The sequence below is a fragment of the Moschus berezovskii genome, chromosome 26, assembly GCF_049115385.1.
Source record: "Moschus berezovskii isolate FMDL1 chromosome 26, NW_MosBer_1.0, whole genome shotgun sequence".
NCBI classification, from domain to species: domain Eukaryota; kingdom Metazoa; phylum Chordata; class Mammalia; order Artiodactyla; family Moschidae; genus Moschus; species Moschus berezovskii.
This window is the reverse complement of record NC_142485.1, coordinates 6,941,231-6,963,166: the sequence shown is the minus strand read 5'-3', so window position 1 is coordinate 6,963,166 and position 21,936 is coordinate 6,941,231. Positions and strand designations below refer to the sequence as shown.

The 21,936-nt window shown below is 47.4% G+C and overlaps 1 protein-coding gene across 6 annotated transcripts in view; it reads left to right on the top strand.

Moving 5' to 3' along the window:
* The window catches only part of PSD3 (pleckstrin and Sec7 domain containing 3), a 610,189-nt gene that overhangs the window by 163,743 nt on the left and 424,510 nt on the right, over window positions 1–21,936 (top strand). Inside the window, exon 1 of one of the 6 annotated variants that reach the window (XM_088832765.1) lies at window positions 12,650–12,795. The exons of 4 other annotated variants lie outside the window; for them this stretch is intronic. In XM_088832765.1, the coding sequence (XP_088688891.1) occupies window positions 12,768–12,795 (28 nt within the window). In that variant the 5' untranslated portion in view covers window positions 12,650–12,767. Of the gene's footprint in view, window positions 1–12,649; window positions 12,796–21,936 lie in introns of those variants that run through there. One more of the 6 variants, XM_055416714.2, reaches the window with a different exon arrangement.

The following is a 21,936-nucleotide window of genomic DNA, read 5'->3' as shown; positions in this document are numbered from 1 at the left end:
CCCCAACCTTTCCCAGCATCAGAGTCTTTTCCAGTGAGTCAACTTGTCGCATGAGGTGGCCAAAGTATTGGAGTTTCAGCTTTAGCATCAGTCCTTCCAATGAACACCCAGGATTGATCTCCTTTAGAATGGACTAATTGGATCTCCTTGCAGTCCAAGGGACTCTCAAGAGTCTTCTCCAGCACCACAGTTCAAAAATTGATCACCATCCATTCTTCGGCGATCAGCTTTCTTCACAGTCCAACTCTCACATCCATACATGATCACGGGAAAAACCATAGCCTTGACTAGACGGACCTTGGTTGGCAAAGTAATGTCTCTGCTTTTTAATATACTATCCAGAAGTCAGTACTTGGTACTATACAAAAAGCTTTATATTTTCAGAAAATCAAACCAGGACAATCATATGGTATTGTTAGGGAACTGTTGACTGAAACCACCCACCTTGGCCAGGCATGATAATAACCACTTGCACGAGTTGTCTCAAAAAAGGAGGTCTTAATAGGGAACACGGTGCTGCCACCTAAAACTAACCAGGAGGATTTGGGAGGGGCCAAAAGGAGTGAGGAGATGCCAGCCCATAATATGTCCCACCAATTTCCCAGAAACCCTCATGCTGGAAACCATCTTGTCTGAGAGATGCATGTGCCATCAGGAAGGACCCTGAGTCAGACCAAATATGGGCACAAGCAAGAGACTGGGCAGAGGCAACCCCCAAAGCTAATAACGCTGTCACCGTCAAACCTGAGAGACTGCGAGTCACATGGCAGAGCAGGCCTCCTGGGTTCCCTTACCCTGCTGCTTTCTGCCTGGGCGCCCCTTTCCAATACACTCTTTTGCTTTGTCATTGTGTGTTTCTCCTCGGACAGTTCATTTCTGGTATTAGACACGAGCTCACTGCTGGATCCCCCTTCCAGTAACAGCATCTTTGGACCAAACTCTGGCTTGTCATTTATCCAATGCCTCCTATATGCCAGACCCCGCGTGAGGCAGGGCTGTCCAACAGAACTCTGAGATGGCGAAAATGTTCTACGTCTGCTGTGTGACTATAGTGGTCAGGCTCAGAAACTGGGTTTTAATTCAGTGGAATTCCTTTTACATTTAAATGGCGACATATAGCTAGTTTTCATCAGATTGGACAGGACAGGTGTGAGGAACAGGTCATATGGAATGTCACAGTATTCACAGTGCAGGTGTGGTGGGTTGGGCTAGATGTGGATGGAGGAATGTTTCAGTGCTTTCTGTCCACAAGGGGCCCAGTCTTTCAGAATCATCACCTTGAAACAGGTGAACCTGTGATGGAGGTGACTGAAAGCTGTATCCAGAGGTATGGTGTGTAACGTATGTACTTAAATGTCCACGTAAATATATGTACTCATGTATTTATAGCAAGAAAAAAAGGCTTTGACTCTTTCAAGTCAAGAAGTACAAGAATATGGTAGGTAGAAAGGGGCTCTTTCTGTCTCAGGTTCTATGCTGAGGTGTGAACGCTTTAGATATGAAAGTGGTTCAAAGTAGGTGTCAGACCTCCAGCCCATGTGCAGCGTTCTAAGGAGATGGTTTTGGGATCCTACCCCACTATCTTGGATCCCACAGTCAGATCAAAGCTATAAAAGGAAATGAGTGTGAGGGGATTGGGCTTTCCTGGTGGCTCAGGTGGTAAAGAGTCTGCCTGCCATGCAGGACACCCAGGTTCGATGCTTAGGTTGGAAAGATCCCCTGGAGAAGAGCATGGCTATCCACCCCAGTATTCTTGCCTGGAGAATCCCATGGACAGAGGAGCCTGGCGGGCTACAGTTCTTGGGTCACAGTTGGACACGACTGCGTGATTAACAGGAACGCTACGAAGAGACTGGGAGCGGATGGTGACTAGAGCCGTCGCCTGCTTCTACTCCCCAGTAGGGGAAGGTGGAAGGTTCTACTCTGTGACCCCAGGCCTAGTGAAGGGACTCCGAAGGGACCCACTGGAGAAATTTGAAACTGTCCCCTGTAGCTGGAAAGCGCTGAGGATGGTGGTCTCACTCAGCCTGGAAAGCTCACGGAGAAACTCGGTGTGAGGGAGAGCTGAGTGCTCTGGGGGCAGCCTGTAAGACCCCTTCTCTGTGGTTGGGCTTAGCTTGAGCTTCCAGAGTTGCTGAACAAGGGCCATGAGTGTTCTCATGGACCAGATGTGGTCCACATGCGAGAGAGCTGGCCTGGGCTGAGCCTTCTTGGGGTCTCTCCAATGGGGTGGGTTGGAGCATCTCAGGAAGAAGAGGAGGTGTCCTGGAGGTACCCAGAGCTGAAGAACAGGAGCAGAGCTTGTCACCCACTGTCTCCTTGCAGAGCATGCTTGAAGTTGAGCAGCGAAGAAGATCTGGTGCCAGGCGAAGTCTGGGCAGTCTCGGACTGGACCCTCTAATTACTGAATCGACCCTGTGTCTAGAGTGAGCTGGACGATTTCTGGGCCTGCCAAGTATTCATTTAATGGAAGAGAAAAGTGTCTCCCATAGAATGAAACAATTGTGGAGGACAATTCTGGTCACACCAGGACGGAACTTATTCAACAACCTGGTTTTAATGTGAATATTGATTCCATTAGCTTTTGCTCGTTATAATTCCTAGAAGCTGTGGTTGGCAGTTCTTTTCTTTTGTAACAAAGCATAAATTAATTACAAAATAGCTAATAATTAATTTCTATCAGCCTGGAAACCTCTGTATGAATCAAGTGTCTTTTTAGTGAATTCTAGAAGTAATTATTTTTGTACAAAAATAGAAAATATGAATTAACTAGGTCAGGTATAACAAATTAGCTTGAGACAAGTTCTATAGCTAGAACTATAGGTATAAACTCTTCCATTTTTCTTGAAAATGATGGAATGGGCATGGTGATAAAAAATAGAAGTGATGATTGCAGGGTGCAGGGTGTGAAGACAGAGAAACTGCCAATTGAAAACTTGAGAGAGGAAAAAGTTTCATGTAAAAATTACCTGAAAATATTCCTTTGAAGAACATCTGTTTGCTTTCCTCCTACTTTGTCAGCCCCTCTGCTGGTTCTTACCCATCTCTCTAATTTCTTAGCTTTGCATTGGACTCTCCTCTTTTCTCTCTACCAATCCGCTCCTTTGGTGATCTCCTCCCATTTCATGGATGTAGATACCATCTCTACTCTAACTTCTAAGCAGCTCCAGCGCCAGCCTCTTCCCTGAATTCTGATCTCCAGCTGTTTATGCAGCACTGCCGCTGGATGTCAGCCTAAAAGGTGCCTGTAACTCACCCTGTCCAAAGCTGAGGGCTGACCTCCCCTGCCCAGCCCGGCTCCCCCTATAGTCTTCCCAGCTCACCTCACCAAATCCATCTTTTGAGCAGTTCTCTCCCAAATCCTTGTTGTCATCTGTGACTCTCTTTCTCTTCCACCCTCCATCTATCAGCCAATCCTTTCAGCCCGGCCTTCAAAAGATGACAGATTCTGAACATCTCTCATCACCTCCTCTGCTTCCAGCCTGGCCTCTGCCACCCTCGTCGACTTGGACTGTTGCGTTAGCCTCCTAATTCTTTTCCCTGTTTCCAATGCCCCATATAAGATAACCCTTGTTGTTCAGTCCCTAAGGCAACTCCGACCCCTTGCGACCCCATGGACTGCAGCACGCCAGGCTTCCCTGTCCTTCACTGTCTCCCGGAGTTTGCTCAGATTCATGTCCGTTGACTCGATGATGCCGTCCGATCATCTCATCCTCTGTTGCCCTCTTCTCCTCCTGCCTTCATTCTTTCCCAGCATCAGGGTATTTAAAGAGTCGGCTCTTTGTATCAGGCAGTTAAAGTATTGGAGCTTCAGCTTCTGCAGGCATGAGTCCTTCTAATGAATATTCAGGGTCGATTTCCTTTAGGATGGACAGGTTTGATCTCCTTGCAGTCCAGCGGACTCTCAAGAGTCTTCTTCAACACCACAGTTGGAAAGCATCAATTCTTCCGCGCTCAACTTTCTTTATGGTCCAACTCTCACATCTGGACACGACTACTGGAAAAACCATAGCTTTAACTAGATGGACCTTTGTTGGCAAAGTGATGTTTCTGCTTTTTAAAACGCTGTCTTGGTTTGGTAATCCTGGTAAAACACAAATCAGATCGCACTGCTCCTCTGCTCAAAAGCTTCCAAAGTCAGTTAAAAGCCCGGATCCTCACAGTGGCCCGTGAGGCTGCACACATCACACCTCCCACCGCCACCCGTCACTCACACAGCGCTTGGCGCACTGACGTCGTTGTGGTGGTCTCTGCTCTGGCAGTTTGTCCCCCATCTGCAAGGCTGGCACGCTCGCCTCCTTCTTGTCCTCACGGAGACTTCCCGTTCTCAGCATGGACAGCCTCCCCCAAACACCCTTTGCAACCATCTGCTCCCCACACCCATGCTCCTGACCCCTTATTGCTCTTCCTTGTTTCATTGCTTTCTAAAACACTTGTCGCCGTGTAATGTCCTATAAATATTAACTTGCCGTACTTATTTTCTGTCTTCTTAAACTCATGAGACTGTAAGCTCCATGAGGACAGCAGTGTTTCATTTACTACTAAAGTCCAGGAACTATGCCTAGTACAGGACATGGTAGATGTCCCAGAAATACTGGTCATGTGAATGAATGAAGCAATAGCTGTCCATGAGAAAGATAATAAAAATAAGCTGAAATCTTTGTGTTTCTTTATTTGTGTTTCTTCTTCTTCTTCCAAGATATAGGTGACCTATGTGGATCCTGGGGAAAAGATGACCTGGGTCCAGCCTGTGAGCTGCACCACATTTCTGTGCGTGCACCACAGCGGGTCCATGCCACCTCCCCCTTGACTGTCCTCAGATTCCCTGCTCTCTGAAGTCACCAAAGCAGACAGACTGCATTTTTGTTCTTTGCTTCTCGTCTGCCAAGCCTCTTATCCATCCAGCATCCATTCAGTGTTCATTAGAGTCAAATGCTCGGTGAATTTTGTTCTAGACATACACTCTTAGTTTCACCTTGGGCTACTAAAATTCAAGGGCGACGTGATTGTAGGTTGTGTGTTTGAGATGAATATTTGTTGTGTGCGTGTAATTGAACAGTACATAAATAACTGGATCTTCTATCTTGGATAATGGCAAATTTCAACTCAACAGTTATTCACTGAGCCTTTACTATGGACCAGACACAGCGCTAGAAACTAGGAATTTGACAGGTAATGTTCTTCAATATAACATTATATGTATGCAGTTGATATATCATTAATGTGTAAGATGTCTTTTAGTTGAAAATACTGTAGAGGTTAGAGTTATTTCTATATTTCAAATAAAAACAAACAAATGTTCTAAGACTCTTTGATTGTTTGAGAATTCACCACAGATCACAATGAAAAAATTTCTTTTGACATGAAATAACTGACATCTAGGAAATGAAAAAACACAATAATATTAATAAAAATGGATTTAAGAGCACTTAATGTTAATCATTGCCTAAAAATCTTGAAATGTCCCCAAATCCTATAGTTCGTATATGAAATAAATGTGAGATGTTTTCTTAAATTTGACAACACACTAAAATCATGCATGTTATTTTCAATAATGAATGTGCGAGACAGGAACTTTTAAAATGTAAAAGAATAAAACCCCAACAATGTTTGATCAACTATGCTGGAGAAAATACTTATTTTACCCATCGAAAATGTTGTTATAGGATTATTCTACTACTTCACACCCACTGCTGCTGCTGCGTCACTTCAGTCGTGTCCGACTCTGTGTGACCCCATAGACGGAAGCCCATCAGGCTCCCCCGTCCCTGGGATTCTCCAGGCAAGAACACTGGAGTGGGTTGCCATTTCCTTCTCCAATGTGTGAAAGTGAAAAGTGAAAGTGAAGTCGCTCAGTCGTGTCCGACCCTTAGCGACCCCACGGACTGCAGCCTACCAGGCTCCTCCATCCATGGGATTTTCTAGGCAAGAGTACTGGAATGGCTTGCCATTGCCTTCTCCGTCACACCCACTAGAAGGGCTATAATCAAAATACAGACAATAAGCAGTGTTGGCTTAGGATGCAGATAACTTGGAACCCTCATACGTGGGAATACGAGATGGTGCAGCCACTGTGATGCACAGTTTGGCACTAAAATTAAACAGAGTTATATATGACCTATGAAGTCTACACAAGAGAAATGAGAATATAACATCCATACAAAAACTTGCACAGGAGTGTTTATAGCAGCAGTGTTCATGAAAGCCAACAAGCAGAACAACACAAATGCTCATCAGCCGATGGGTGGGTAAATAAAATGTGGCCTAGCCTTACGGTGAAATATTATCTGGCAACAAAAGGAGTGAAGTTCTGATATATGCTGATCATGGATGAGCACTGAAAATGTTAGGCTAAGTGAAAGAAATCACTCACGAAAAGACCACGTGGTGCATGATTTCATTTACATGAAAAGTCCGGAAAGATGAAAGGCCATACAGATAGAAAGGAGCTTAGTGGTTGTATGGGGCTGAGGGGATTAAAAGAAAACAGCAGTGACTGCTAAGCATACAGCATTCTTTTTGGGGTGATAAAATTTTTATAAAACTGATTGCACAACTCTGTGAATATGCTAAAACACATTGAAATGTACGGTTTAGGTGAGTGAGGTGTATGAGTTACATCTCAATGAAACCGCTAAAAAAAAAAAAGTCATTCCAAAAAAATGATATGCAGCCAAAACACATGGAGGGAAAGTACTGCAAAGGTGTTTTAGGAAGTTAATTGATAAAAACATGTGATTTTTCTGGATTTGGTGGTGTGTGTGGAACTTGTCAAGTTTTAGAAATTTGTATTGAAGTTTGTTTCCATTCTAAACAGGTCTTCATTCTTGTACCAAGAAAAAAGAAAGAAAAAATATTATACAATCTGATACTTCAAACTGGGCTTCAGAAATAGTGGGGGTTAACTGTATGCATGAATCATGCATGAGAGAATTTCAATTTCCTTTTCATTTCTTCTTTTGGCCTCCAGTACCTCATGCCTGGCCTGTTATCTTTTCTCTTTGCACAAGACACCGCGGGGCTCATGGGCAGAGTTGGTGGAGGAATACAACATGGGGTAGCAACAGAGCAGCCCACGCCTCTTTCCTGCAGCTCCCTGGCTGGGTCCCTCCTTCTACTTTTACAAGGTGGATGTTTGTGTATTCTGACAATGAACTTGAGCACAATTGTGAAACTTTGAGCTGGGTGCCTGAGATCTCTCGGGGCTAGAGTAGTGGAAATGGGAATTCATACTTTATTTCCAGTCTTTCAAGAAGCCTAACAAAACATTTACACACAAAATACAGTCTGGCAAAATGAGATGTCAACCTTTTTTTGATTTGCTTTGGACTTTATCAACTCAGAAGTGGCAACACTGGCTAATTTGTGCTGATCAGAATCTCCATCCATTATGTCTTTGATCATTTAAGGTGAGAGAAACAAATGATTACTTAATAGATGTGATCAGCTTTGTAAGTAAGATCTTAAAACATGTTGGATTCAGGGAGGAAAAGTGTTTCCTTTGTGATGACAGTGTTTCTGTTGCTTAACTTTGGAAATGCCTCTTTTAAAAAATAATTTAATTAATTTATTTTTGACTATGCGGGGTCTTCACAGCTGCATGGGCTCTTCTCTAGTTGAGGAGCCAGGGGCCTATTCTCTAGCTGGGGTGTGAGGGCTTCTCATTGTGGTGGCTTCTGCTGTTGCAGAGCACGGTCTCCAGGGCACACAGGCTTCAGTAGCTGCGGAGCGTGGGCTCAGCAGTTGTGGCTCCCCAGCTTTAGAGCACTGACTCAATAGCTGAGGCCATGGGCTCAGCTGTTCCGCAGCACGTGGGCTCTTCCCGGATCAGTCAAACCCATGTCTCCTGCATTGGCAGCTGGATTCTTTACCACTGAGCTACCAGGGATGCCCTGAAATGCCTCTTTCTTTAACATTTACCATGGACCAGGAACTTTACATAACTTGTCATGCTAATAACAATTCTTCATGTTATTATTACCCTCTTAATCTTAAAAATGACAGAATGATTTCTGTTCATTTCCAAGGCAAACCATTCAATATTACAGTAATCCAGGCCTACGCCCCAACCAGTAACGCTGAAGAAGCCGAAGTTGAACGGTTCTATGAAGACCTACAAGACCTTTTAGAACTAACACCCAAAAAAGATGTCCTTTTCATTATAGGGGACTGGAATGCAAAAGTAGGAAGTCAAGAAACACCTGGAGTAACAGGCAAATTTGGCCTTGGAGCACGGAATGAAGCAGGGCAAAGGCTAATAGAGTTTTGCCAGGAGAACGCACTGGTCATAGCAAACACCCTCTTCCAACAACACAAGAGAAGACTATACACATGGACATCACCAGATGGTCAACACCGAAATCAGATTGATTATATTCTTTGCAGCCAAAGATGGAGAAGCTCTATACAGTTAGCAAAAACAAGACCAGGAGCTGACTGTGGCTCAGATCATGAACTCCTTATTGCCAAATTCAGACTTAAATTGAAGAAAGTAGGGAAAACCACTAGACCATTCAGATATGACCTAAATCAAATCCCTTATGATTATACAGTGGAAGTGAGAAATAGATTTAAGGGGCTAGATCTGATAGATAGAGTGCCTGATGAACTATGGACGGAGGTTCGTGACTTTGTACAGGAGACAGGGACCAAGACCATCCCCATGGAAAAGAAATGCAAAAAAGCAAAATGGCTGTCTGAGGAGGCCTTACAAATAGCTGTGAAAAGAAGAGAAGCGAAAAGCAAAGGAGGAGAGGAAAGATATAAGCATCTGAATGCAGAGTTCCAAAGAATAGCAAGGAGAGATAAGAAAGCCTTCCTCAGCGATCAATGCAAAGAAATAGAGGAAAACAACAGAATGGGAAAGACAAGAGATCTCTTCAAGAAAATTAGAGATTCCAAGGGAACATTTCATGCAAAGATGGGCTCGATAAAGGACAGAAATGGTATGGACCTAACAGAAGCAGAAGATATTAAGAAGAGGTGGCAAGAATACACAGAAGAACTGTACAAAAATGATCTTCACGACCAAGATAGTCACGATAACGTGATCACTGACCTAGAGCCAGACATCTTGGAATGTGAAGTCAAGTGGGCCTTAGAAAGCATCACTACAAACAAAGCTAGTGGAGGTGATGGAATTCCAGTTGAGCTATTTCAAATCTTGAAAGATGATGCTGTGAAAGTGCTGCACTCAATATGCCAGCAAATTTGGAAAACTCAGCAGTGGCCACAGGACTGGAAAAGGTCAGTCTTCATTCCAATCCCAAAGAAAGGCAATACCAAAGAATGCTCTAACTACCGCACAATTGCACTCATCTCACATGCTAGTAAAGTCATGCTCAAAATTCTCCAAGCCAGGCTTCAGCAATATGTGAACCGTGAACTCCCAGATGTTCAAGCAGGTTTTAGAAAAGGCAGAGGCACCAGAGATCAAATTGCCAACATCCGCTGGATCATGGAGAAAGCAAGAGAGTTCCAGAAAAACATCTATTTCTGCTTCATTGACTATGCCAAAGCCTTTGACTGTGTGGATCACAATAAACTGTGGAACATTCTGAAAGAGATGGGAATCCCAGACCACCTGACCTGCCTCTTGAGAAACCTGTATGCAGGTCAGGAAGCAACAGTCAGAACTGTACATGGAACAACCGACTGGTTCCAAATAGGAAAAGGAGTGTGTCAAGGCTGTATATTGTCACCTTGCTTATTTAACTTATATGCAGAGTACATCATGAGGAACGCTGGGCTGGAGGAAGCACAAGCTGGAATCAAGATTGCTGGGAGAAATATCAATAACCTCAGATATGCAGATGACCCTACCCTTATGGCAGAAAGTGAAGAGGAACTAAAAAGCCTCTTGATGAAAGTGAAAGAGGAGAGTGAAAAGGTTGGCTTGAAGCTCAACATTCAGAAAACAAAGATCATGGCATCTGGTCCCATCACTTCATGGGAAATAGATGGAAAAACAGTGGAAACAGTGTCAGGCTTTATTGTTTTGGGTTCCAAAATCACTGCAGATGCTGACTGCAGCCATGAAATTAAAACATGCTTACTCCTTGGAAGGAAAGTTATGACCAACCTTGATAGTATATTAAAAAGCAGAGACGTCACTTTGCCAATAAAGGTCCGTCTAGTCAAGGCTATGGTTTTTCCCGTGGTCATGTACGGATGTGAGAGTTGGACTGTGAAGAAAGCTGTCGCCGAAGAATTGATGCTTTTGAACTGTGGTGCTGGAGAAGACTCTTGAGAGTCCCTTGGACTGCAAGGAGATCCAATTAGTCCATTCTAAAGGAGATCAATCCAGGGTGTTCATTGGAAGGACTGATGCTAAAGCTGAAACTGCAATACTTTGGCCACCTCATGCGACGAGTTGACTCACTGGAAAAGACTCTGATGCTGGGAAAGGTTGGGGGCGGGAGGAGAAGGGGACGACAGAGAATGAGATGGCTGGATGGCATCACCGACTCTGTGGACATGAGTTTGAGTGAACTCCGGGAGTTGGTGATGGACAGGGAGGCCTGGCGTGCTGTGATACATGGGGTCGCGGAGAGTCGGACACGACTGAGCGACTGAACTGCACTGAACTTCTATAATCGAGGAAACAGTCTCTGATTATGTGTGTCTAGCCCCAGTTCCCTTAACTAGTAAATTCCTGCAAATCTATGTCTGCTCTGCCTTTTCTATGAAGTTATTTCTACGTGTAGTTGGCATGGTTTTACATTCAGCTCAAAATCCTGACCTTCTTCCATTTATGAGTCTTGGTTGATTTTCCAGGTAAAGGCCACCAGGTCAGTGCTCATGCCCCAGTGCTCATGCATTTCTTAATTGGTTTTACATCTGATTGTTTGCCAGCAAAATCATCAGACCTCAAGGTTCAAGGAGGGTGGGAGTTTATTGAGACTAGGCACACAAGTACTGTGTGTGTCATTCTGTAAGAGGGGAGGATCCATAAGGGAGAAATACACCCAAGTAAGTGAAAGCGAAGTGAAAGTCGCTCAGTCGTGTCCAACTCTTTGCGACCCCATGGACTATACAGTCCACGGAATTCTCCAGGCCAGAATACTGGAGTCGATAGCTGTTCCCTTCTCCTGGGGATCTTCCCAATCCAGGGATCGAACCCAGGTCTCCTGCATTACAGGCGGAACCTACACATCCGATCAAACTTCTTCCCTGGCAGGGGCGCATGGACTAAGATCATTTTCAGACGGTGGAATGAATCTGCATAAATGCATGCACCCCGCTCATTCTGGTTCCGCTGGCGAGTGCCACTGGCTGACTGGTAGCTGTGGAAGGGGCGAGGCAAAGTAGAGGACGCCAGGGCCCCCTGCACCCTGACCTGGTGGGCGGGCTCCTCGGGCCACCAAAGAACCTGATCCTCCATGTCCGACTCACAGCTTGGCCACCTGAGTCATTCCCCTGCCTTTGCGCACCACCGCGGAAGCCAGACTTTAAAGCCCTAAGTCTCTTAGGGAGCACGGAGCCGCCGGCCGCGCGGGGTTCTGCTCAGGAGCTGAGCGCGGTCTTTGCAGGTAGCAGACCTCGCAGAGGGGCGTAGGTCCGCACCCCTCTTTCCCAGCGCGTGTCTCTGCCCCTCAAGGCTCGGGGGAAGAGGAAAAGGGCCTGGGGCTGCGGCGCTCCGTCCGGCAGCAAACTGCAGTTCAGGCCGGGATGCCCCGCAGGCTCCCATTCGCGGGGCACGGCCCGAGACCCGACCTCCGTGGCCCGAGCGCGGGAGCCGCCTCGAGGGGGCGGACTCGGTGCAGGGCGGCGGGGCGGCGGCGAGCAGCCCCTACACTGACCCCCGGGACCCCGCCCGCGGCTCCCACCCGAGGGGCGCGGCGGCGCTAGCCCGGCCCGCGCGAGACGCCGGCCCACTCGCGGCTCCCCGCCGCGCCCCCTGCCCGGAGACTCCGGCCGAGGCGCCGCTCGCTCTCCTCCGCGAGACGGAGAAGCAACAGGCAGGCTTCCGCCGGAGGCCGGCGACCGCGGGCCCTCTTCCCGCGTTTCTCCCCGTCTCTCCCCTTCTCTCCGAAAACCGCCCGCCTGCCCGCACCCCTACCCCTCCCCGCACCCCGCCCCGCTCCCCTCCCCGCACCCCTGTCCCTTCCCGCCACCCGCCGGGCTGCCCCGCCCCGCGCCCCGCCCGCCTCCCCGCACCCCGCCCCGCGCCCCGCTCAGCACCCTTACCCCTTCCTGCCCCGCAGCCCGGGCTGCCCCGCCCCGGGGCGCCGCCCACCTCCCCGCACCTCTGCTCCTTCCCATCCGCCCCCCCGCCCCCCCGCCCCGGGCCTGCCCCTCCCCCGCACTTCCCCGCCCCCGGCCTGCCCCTCCCCTTCCCGCGTCCTTGTGGGTGCCGCCCCCAACTCCCACGCCCCTCCCACCGTCGGCCCCACCCCTTCCCGCTCGCCCCCTCCCCACTATCTCCCCTCCCTCTCCTCCCCGGGGCCCCGCCCCCTCCCTCCCCCCCAGGACTCCTCCCCTTCTCCCGTCTCTCTCCTTCCCCTTCCCCGCCCCCTCCCCGGCCCGCCCCCTTCTCCGGGCCCCGCCCCCTTCCTACTCTCCTCCCCTCCCCCTCCCTCCCCTCCCCGCCCCGCCCCTCCCCGCCCCTCCTCCCCGCCGTCCCCGGGCCGCTGACGGGCCGCAGCGTCCGCCAGGGAGCGCGCTGCTCGCCCGCCGCCCGCCGGCGTCCCGGGAGCGCGACAAAGAGCGCGCCGGCCGCCCGCCCTCTCGCCGTGGCTCCCGCGGCTCCGGCGGCCCGGCGGGCGATGGGAGATGGAAGGAAGAGACGCCGCGGTGAGGCTCGCTCCGGCGGGCGGGCGGGCGGCGGGCGGCGGAGCTCCGCGGCGGCTGCTGCCGGGTCCCGGGAGCGGCTTCCTTTCGGCCCCCCTTTGTGAGCGGCCGGGAGGCTCGCCTGCGGGCTGGCGGCTCGGGGGCTTCGCCGAGCCCCGCTCTGCAGCCGCGGGGCCGGGCCGGCGCGGGAGGCGGGAGGAGCCGGCCGGGGAGCGCGGGGCGCCCTGGCTCGCCTGGGTCGCGGGAGCCCAGCCGCGCTCGGCGCGGGACGGGGCCGGGTTCGAGCCTCGGAAGGCGTCGCGGCCCTCCGGTTTCCCTCGCCTTTAACTTTGCCCGCGGGTTCGTGCCGGGAGCTCCGGCAGGTGATGCTGCGAGCCGTGAGAAAGCCAGGCGCCGCTCCGAGGGCGTGGGTTCAGCGTGCTGTCGGGGGCCTGGGGGGGTAAATGTGTGTCTGTCGGTCCGCTTCCACGGACACGGCGGTTTCCACGCCGCACTCACTCCTGAGTGGGTCCAGGCACTGGTGTAGGCAAGAGGAGGTCTGGAAAATACCCCCCGTGGGACGGATGCTGGCAGCATACGCTTCCATTCAAGAGCTGCACCTGGATGTCTGCAAAGGATTTTGCAGAGCGCGGTAGCCGGTGAGCGCGACTGGCTCTCTGCTGTCAGGGAGCTTGCTTTCTAGGGCGGGAGGCTTGGGCGGAGATGTGAAGGAGGAAGCCCGAGGAAGGCTTGGTTCTGGGAGCCGAGGGGCCTGGGTGGCCTCTGCTGGCAGCTCTGGGTGGACCTTGAAGGGGAGGGTCGGGTGGGGGCGAAAGGATGCTCCTCGCAGGAAGAGAGCAAATGCACTCTCTGGCTTCTTCCAAGAAATTCTTGACCATCCTTCCTTCGAGTATTCACAGATCAAAGGATATTCTTTTTAAAAAAGTCGTTGATTTCGTCTTCAGCACTTAGCACAGCATGATCAACAGAAACAACACAGTAAAGCAAAACAAATGAACACCTTCCGAGACAATTTATAGAAGCTCTGTGCTTCTCTATCTTTCTATATCCACTCACGAATCATATAAAAAATCTATGAGATTGTTTGTCAGATACTTCATCAGTATACACTTCGCACTAAATGGAGCAGAGTGGGTATGGTGAAAATTACTTAGACACCTGGTTTGTAGATTTTGTCACTGACGCGGTGAGTTTCAGCCTCTGTCTGGGGCACATCGTTTAATCTCTGGAACTGAAATTTCCTCCTGTGTAGGATAAGAGGATTGGGTAGATAGATGCTTTCTCAGAGCCTTCCAGCCCCAGCATTTTATGGTTTCATGCCTAAACATGTGCATGCATTCCTTATTCAGTTTTGTACTCTCAGCTTCACCTCTGAACATCTCTCAGTTCTGTGAATCAACACTCATCCTGGTCAATAAATGGGGGAGGTATTTTAAGGCGAAATTCCACAGTTGAATGTTGTTTTTAAAAATGCAAATGTAAGAAGCTTTATTTGCAAATCTGAGTGAGTGCTGGCTTTATAAAAGGTTTTGTTGACACTGTTCATTTCATTAAGGACCAAAGAATAATACCTGCTTTGCTATCTACGTTGTATTAAGAGGTTAAATTTTGCTTTTCATTAAATACCAGCCCTTATAAGAGTGAGATACCTTGGGAATTTGGAAATAAAAATAATATAAGACAGTAAATTAGTTCATTGAAAAAGAAAAATTCAGAGAAACTTTCCATCAATGGCTCTATTCACTTTCTAAAACCTTGGTATTTATCTGTTTGCTGACCGTGATGGAAAATATGAGTGGGATTTAGCCTGGCATTATATTAAGAAAACATGTCCAAGGCATTACTCCTTTTAGAGTTGATTTCCCGCCCCCCTGCCCTTTGGAAATTCTGGAGTCATCTGACATCATTCATAAACTGAGACTCCAGTGTGGTAATGGATTAATCCCAGTCTTGCTTAAGAAGTGCCGAGGCAAAAACGGTGTGAATGTTAAAATATGTGTGTTCTTTGGCCTCCAGACTGGTTTGTTTGAGGTTTATCTGAGGTGATGTTGTCATTTGGCAATTCTGAAAAGATTATTTCTTTGGATTTGGGTTGGGTTAGGAGATGAGTAATGGATGGTGATCCTTCTCAATTTTTTAGAAATGAATTCAGACATGACTGAAGTTTAGACAGTCTGAGAAATAATCTAGTGATCAGGAGGTGACCAAAGCCCCCTCACCTGAACATGTGATTCGGGCTCATAGACCTTGGGGTCCAGTCTCACGTCCCGTCACTGCTGCTTCTGTGGTTCTCAGCATTTAGGACTCCCCCTGTGCAGTCATGGAAACCCACTCCAGTGTTCTTGCCTGGGGAATCCCACGGACAGAGCAGTCTGGCGGGCTACAGTCTGTCACATCGCAGAGTTGGACGACTTAGCATACACGCACCGTGCAGTTGTGATCAGGCAGAGAGGTCCTTGGCTTCCCTTGCCCTAAGTGGAGGCGTTTCCACGTTGCGTACTGCCACTCAGCTCTTCTGGAGTTCTTTCACAGTTAAATCAGCTGAACCTTAGTGTCGGGTGGTGCACGATCCAGATGAAATGGCCCAAAGCGTTTGTTCCTAGCATCCCTGCCTGGACAGCTTGTGTGTTTTGTGGTCTTCTTTGCAGTTTCAGAGATTTGCTGAAAAGAATTTTAGCCGTAGCATTATTTTTTTGTGAGTGTGTGTCCCTGTGTACCTTTCCGTGTTTCTGAGTTTGTATGTCCATCTTCCAAAGACGTTCTTCACACACTCCAGTTTAAATAGTGTTGGTTGTAGTGGTTGCAGTGGTAATGTGAACTGCTGTCCCACTTTGCAGAATGGGGTAGTGGGGAGCGGGGAGCGGGGAGAGGGGAGAGGAAAGATACTTCCAGCACGTAGTGAAGTTATTCTTAAGCTCATTTACCGGATTCCCATGCCTTATTTGAAAATGAGGCGTTTACTCCCAACGCTAATCGTGAATCTCTACTTCTGCTGTCTTATTTGTATAAAACAGCACGTGTCCCTGCAGTCCTTGTTTTCCACCGTACCCAGAAGGTCAACTAACTGGGGCCCTGTTGGTGCCAGCGGACAGGATTTTGTTGACACTCCAGGACACAGAGGTGGTGGGGTGCTTTCTCTCTTGGGGACACCTGTGATGTAAGGAAGGGAGTCACCAGCTTCTCTCCCCTGCCTCCGTGGGAGGACCAGGCCCTGGCCGTGGCTGACCACTCATTTCTCCTGGCTCGTTTAACTGGGAACAGCCATCTATTATTAATAGTTTGAAACTCGCTTTTCTCTGGTCACAGACCAGTAGATAAGTCAGAATAGTTTGTACATGTTGATGGACATTATGGGATGTTTATCTCTGAGGTTACGGAGAATGAGCACTTTGACCTGAGCTGGAGGCTTTTTTCTTACATGGTGGTTTAAGGTAGGTTGTCTGAGAAGCAGTATTTTCCTTTAAGTTTCAAATGATGGCCTGACTTTTGGGAAAATGCTTATTTTATGTGATATTTTCAAGCATGATACATTGTTACAATCACAGCTAATGTTATTGAGATCTAAAAGGCAATGGCAACCCACTCCAGTATTCTTGCCTGGAAAATCCCAAGGACGGAGGAGCCTGGTGGGCTGCAGTCCATGGGGTCGCGAAGAGTTGGACACAACTGAGTGACTTCACTTTCACTCTTCACTTTCATGCATTGGAGAAGGAAATGGCAGCCCACTCCAGTGTTCTTGCCTGAAGAATCCCAGGGACGGGGGAGCCTGGTGGGCTGCCGTCTATGGGGTCGCACAGAATCGGACACGACTGAAGCGACTTAGCAGCAGCAGCAGCAGCAGTTACTGTTTTAACACAGGTTACCTCTAGTCCAGCTGGTAAAGAATCTGCCTGCAATACGGGAGACCTGGGTTCGATCCCTGGATTGGGAAGATACCCTGGAGAAGGGAAAGGCTACCCACTCCAGTATTCTGGCCAGGAGAATTCCATGGACTGTATAGTCCATGGGGTCGCAAAGAGTCGGACACGACTGAGCGACTTTCACTTCACTTCACCTCTGGTCCCCATGACAGCCCCATGTGGTCAGTGCTGTCATTACGTCCAGTCTGAAGTCTGGAGAAGTGAAGTAACACAGCTAAATAAGCGGCAGTGCTGAGATTTAAACTTGGCAGTCGAGTGTTCTTAACCACCACTCTGTTTCCATGTCCTCAAAGTTAGCATTGTGTGTTGCAGGATTTTGGCTCTTGTATTTAGATTCTCTGGGTCTTGGAATCTGAAATTGGATGACTAATTTGTCAGCAAGCATTATTTTATATGTCTATTGGCTTAAATAGTGGGAGCGGGATTGTTGTTTGGCTCAAGAGATGGAAATTGTGTATTTTTCCTTCAAAAATACAGTGTCTAAAAGGATACTAAAGGGATTATGTAAGGAATTCCATATAGTTATAAGTACTTAATTGGAATTCAAATAAAGCAGATTCATCGTTTAAAATGGAATGTAAAGCTCACCCATTTTAACTTACAGTTATGTCACATAATAGAAGTGACCCCGACTTTTCTATACGTGTGAGGATCGGTCTGCTTTTCCTTGTGTTTTTTCTTCTAGGGAGCTGGGATTTAGGTTGTTGAGAGAGGGGTCTGAAACAGTAGGAGGAGGGTGGGGGGCTGAGCTGAGGGCAGTCATAAGAAGCTCACGTGGCAGTCGCTCCCTGATTCTCTTGTCTTCTGTTCCCAGACCTTTGCTGAGAAAAAGCGACTTACAGAAATGAAGCAGGTTGGGTCTTCCTATGGCTCTTCAGTCTGCGGACAATGTTAAATAGACGGAGCTGTAGTTTCTTTTGTTTGACCTTCACATGATTATTGGTTAACGAACAGTGGAGCTGCTTTTCTCTGCGTATGATAACTTACAGGCTGTTTTGAATTTCGTTTTTCAACAGCTCTTACTTTCCAAGAAGTTATTTGGTAAGCACGGTAGCATGGATTGAGTCGCAGGACTCTGACGGAAGGGGAAATCTGGGCGTAACAGTCAGCGGTGCAAGCAGTGTAATTGGATGATTGCTGCCTTTGTGATTATATTATTTTCTAGCAAAATTATATTGGGCAATGGCAGCAGTTTGTGTGATCTTCCAGAGCATGGTCTCCGAGCGGACCTTCGTGCCTCTAAAAGGCACACGTAGTGAGTGTTTGAAGAAGCAAGATGTGTCCTTGGGTCTGAAACTTTTCACTTGAATATCAAAGTTCCCTTTGGACAGATGTTGATGCCTTTCAGTTTCATTTCTTTGCTTCTTCTTCTTCTTTTTAATGTTTTGGTTTTTTTGGCCACGAGGTGTGTGGGATCTCAGCCCCCTGACCAGGGATCGCATCCATACCCCTTGCATCGGAAGGCCAAGTCTTAACCACTGGACCACCAGGGGCGTCCCTCAGCTTCATTTCTATTGGCTCCAAAGGGTCCATGAGCCGCTACCCCATTTCCTGATGCTTATTTCTCCCCACAAAAGTCTTCCGTGGAGGAAAAAAAATCCCATTGTTTTCCACTAGCATCTGTAAGTATATTATGGCACAAACTGAAGTATAGATATTAATATGCTGTTCATTCATTCATTCATGCAGCAGATATTAAGTATTGATACTTACCATGTGCCAAGCTCTTAGTTGGGCTCCAAAAAGCCTTGTCTACTGACCACTAAGAAAACCTGCCAAGAACATTTAGAGGTAACCAGGGCCATATTTCTGAGTGTCAAACCTCACAGCCCTTAAATATTGAAACTACTGTATTTAAGAACTCTTTCATAGAATCCTCTCTTAGAATCAGTGAGTTGCCTCCAAATCGGTATTGTTCAACACGACTTTCTGCTGTGACGGAAATATTCGTTTATATCCGTGCCGTCTCATATGGCAGTCAGTAGCTGCATGTCGCCAAGTTTGGCTAGTGAGATTTGGGAACTGAATTTTAAATTTTATTTAATTTCCGTGAACTTAAGTAGCCTCCTGTGACTCGTGGCTAATGTCTTGGGATGGCAGCTGTAGAGCAGAAATGCTTTAGTTGGTGGCAGTGGTTGTTCTGGGCAGGCATCTCCCACTTGACCATCTGGTTGCTTCTGGTATGTTTACTGACTGGGCTTTGCTAAGCTTTTGCTTCTGTACATGTTTGCCCCCATTGTGTCTGATGGATCCCAAAGCAGGGAGAGTGTACAGAGGTGTGGATTTTAATGGAAACGAAAGTGAAGACAGCATGACTGGGAGTGAGAAGAAGAACGTATTCAAAAGGAGGAACCATTCTTAAGAATAAATTGTGTAACAGGGAGCCTGCAGTCGACAGCCCTCAGCAAGACGGAGGAAAAGTTTTTGATAAAATAGAAAAATGAGTGCCTGGCTGAGATTCACTATTATGTACATTCAAGAGCTGGTTGTGGGTTGTTTGCGAACATAACAGAGATACTGAGACCACTGCCATTGACCTTTTTGTTGCAAGCTGTGGATAGTTGCATAGCCCCCAGCCCCCTTTGAACCTGCATAGCATCACAGTCCATCTCCGGGTGGGTAGTGCTGAATATCCAAGTGGCTAAGGTCTTTCCTGGGACCCCAGAGCTATCTTGGAGGTCCAGTAGATTTTCAAAGTAGATAAAGCTGAGTAGGAGAGATTCTTGTATAGCATGGCAAGGAGTGTGCCTAGTTTTAAAACTGCATTGTTAGTAGAGGTGTTTCAGACCATAGACTAGAGAAAAAAAAAAATCTTACTTTTTTGTCCCCAAATGCTTTTCAGTCTGGGAGGTAGATAGCCACATTTATCGACACTGGGGTTTCTCCGGGGTCAGGCATGTGGGAGGTAGCCTTGAGTATAACAGCAGGTGTGAAATCATGAGAGGATTCTCAAGGTTAGGCTTCTGTTGGAATACATGATTATTTTGAGTTTTCTAACTTGTGGTGAAAACACAGTGATAAAAAGGCGTAACACTGCAAAAATGTGGGGATAGGAGGAGGAGAAAGAATAACGTACTTACATTGTGCCAGACACTGTGTGAAGTGGGGTGTGTGTCTGTGTGTGTGAATTTACATCTTCTTATATGTTCTTTACAATATAAACTAGGTAGTATCCCCATTTTCAGAGGATGCATTTGAGGCTCATGGAGGTTAAATGGGATTCTCTTTTTAAAACAATCTTATTGAGGTAAAAATTCACATGCCATACAACTCCACCATCTAAAGTGTACGTTCACTGATTTTCAGCACCTTCACAGAGCTGTGCATTCATCCTCTTAGTCAACTTTAGAGTATAGTCGTTGCCCCGAACAAACTTGGGACCCACTAGCTGTTGCCCCGTCATCCTCCTGGCGCCCCCGTCCCCTGACCCAGGGCTCACTGTCCTGTTTTCTGTCTGCATGGCTCTGCCTCCTCTGCACACATGGAACCACACCGCACGCGGCTGTTTGTGACTGGCTTCTTTCGTTTAGCAAAATGTTTTCAGTGCTCAGCCGTGCTGTAGCCTCTATCAGCACTTCTTTCCACCGCTGAGTGATATTCCCATGAATAGCCAGACATGTTTTATTTCTTTATCGATAGTGGTCCCTCCCCCTTTGGCTTTTAGGAATAATGTCGCTGTGAACATTCACATACACGGCGTTGTGGGGAGAGGCCTGGCGTGCTGCGATTCATGGGGTCGCAAAGAGTCGGGCATGACTGAGCGACTAAACTGAACTGAACTGATGTTTCCATTTCTCTGGGCTATGTAGCTAGGAGTGAAATTGCTGGGTTGTATTGTGACTCTCTGTTTGACCCTTGGAGGAGTCACTGAACTGGTTTTCATGGGGGCTGCACGACTTTACATTTCTATCAGTAGACTACTAGAATCCCCCTTTCTCCACACGTGTTATTTCCCGTCTTTCTGACTTTAGCCATCATAGTGGGTTTTAACTGGTCTTTCCTCATGTTTTATTTCCCTAATGTTGTTGAGCATCTTTTCATATGTTTTCTGGCCATTTGTGTATCTTTCTTTGAAAAATGTCTATTCTGATCTTTTTCCCTTTTAAAAATTGGTTTGTCTTTTTTATTATTAAATTGTAAAAAAGTTCTTCATATATTCTGGATGCAAGTCTCTGGTCAGGTATATGCTTTGCAAATACCTTCCCCCATTCTGAGGGCTGTCTTTCCTTTTCTTGCTCCTGTCCTCTGAAGGAAGAGAGTTCTTTATCTGAAGCTTGGGTAGGCCTAACGCACTTCTGGGTCCTCACATACTTGCTGCAGTTCCGTCCACACACTAATTTGTAAAGTGATTTGTGTAACGAATATCATTCTTCTGGGGTTTCTGGTTGGAAAAAGGGATGGATTTAACTTTTGTCTAAGCTACTTAAGGGAAAAGTAAAGCTCAGGGTTTGAGACCTTTATATGTATTGAAAGGAAATTTTGGAAGTCGCTTCTTTGGAGTCTTTTATGTACAGAAAATGGTGCTTTCCTCTTGGATTAGAGAATTGCTTGAAAGGAAGTCTGCCTCGAAGACTGCTCTTGGTCCTTTAAGTCCTGTCGTTTTATGGCCTGAATAGTGGTTCCCAAACTCGTGTGTCACAAGTCACCCGGTTTTAGATTCCTAGCGCTGCCTGCAGGTCTGGTTCCCTAGTTCTGAGGCGTCCCTTTTCACAAGCACCCCAGGTGATTAAGATCGGGACACTTGAGAAACTCTGATGTAAGCTGGTGATAATCAGGACCTTTTAGTGGTTGCCCCTGGAACTTAATTAGACTCTTCAACGGGTGTGGTCCCCAGTGGCAAACATCCCTCACTGAGGGTGATTCTGGAAGAGCTGATCCAGCCTGTCTGACTGCTTTGCTTGCAGAACTACTGATCTTGATCCAGCGCAACCCACATGCTCTTCGCTTCCTCTCTGAATAGAGATGGTTCCACTATCAAAATTTAAACTAGCTTCACACACACTTTCAAGTCATAGGGTTGCCACTACCCTCCCCTTTTCCTCCCCTTTAAGATATGTTCCCATTTCCTTACCGCTGCTGAATCCCTTAGCGGCCTTCCATAGCCATACAGATCTCCATAAACCCAGGGGGGAGAAAAAGTCATGGAAAGAAAAATAGATCAAAGTTTGTTGTTGTTTAGTCGCTAACTCGTGTCTAACTCTTTTGTGACCCCATGGATTGTAGT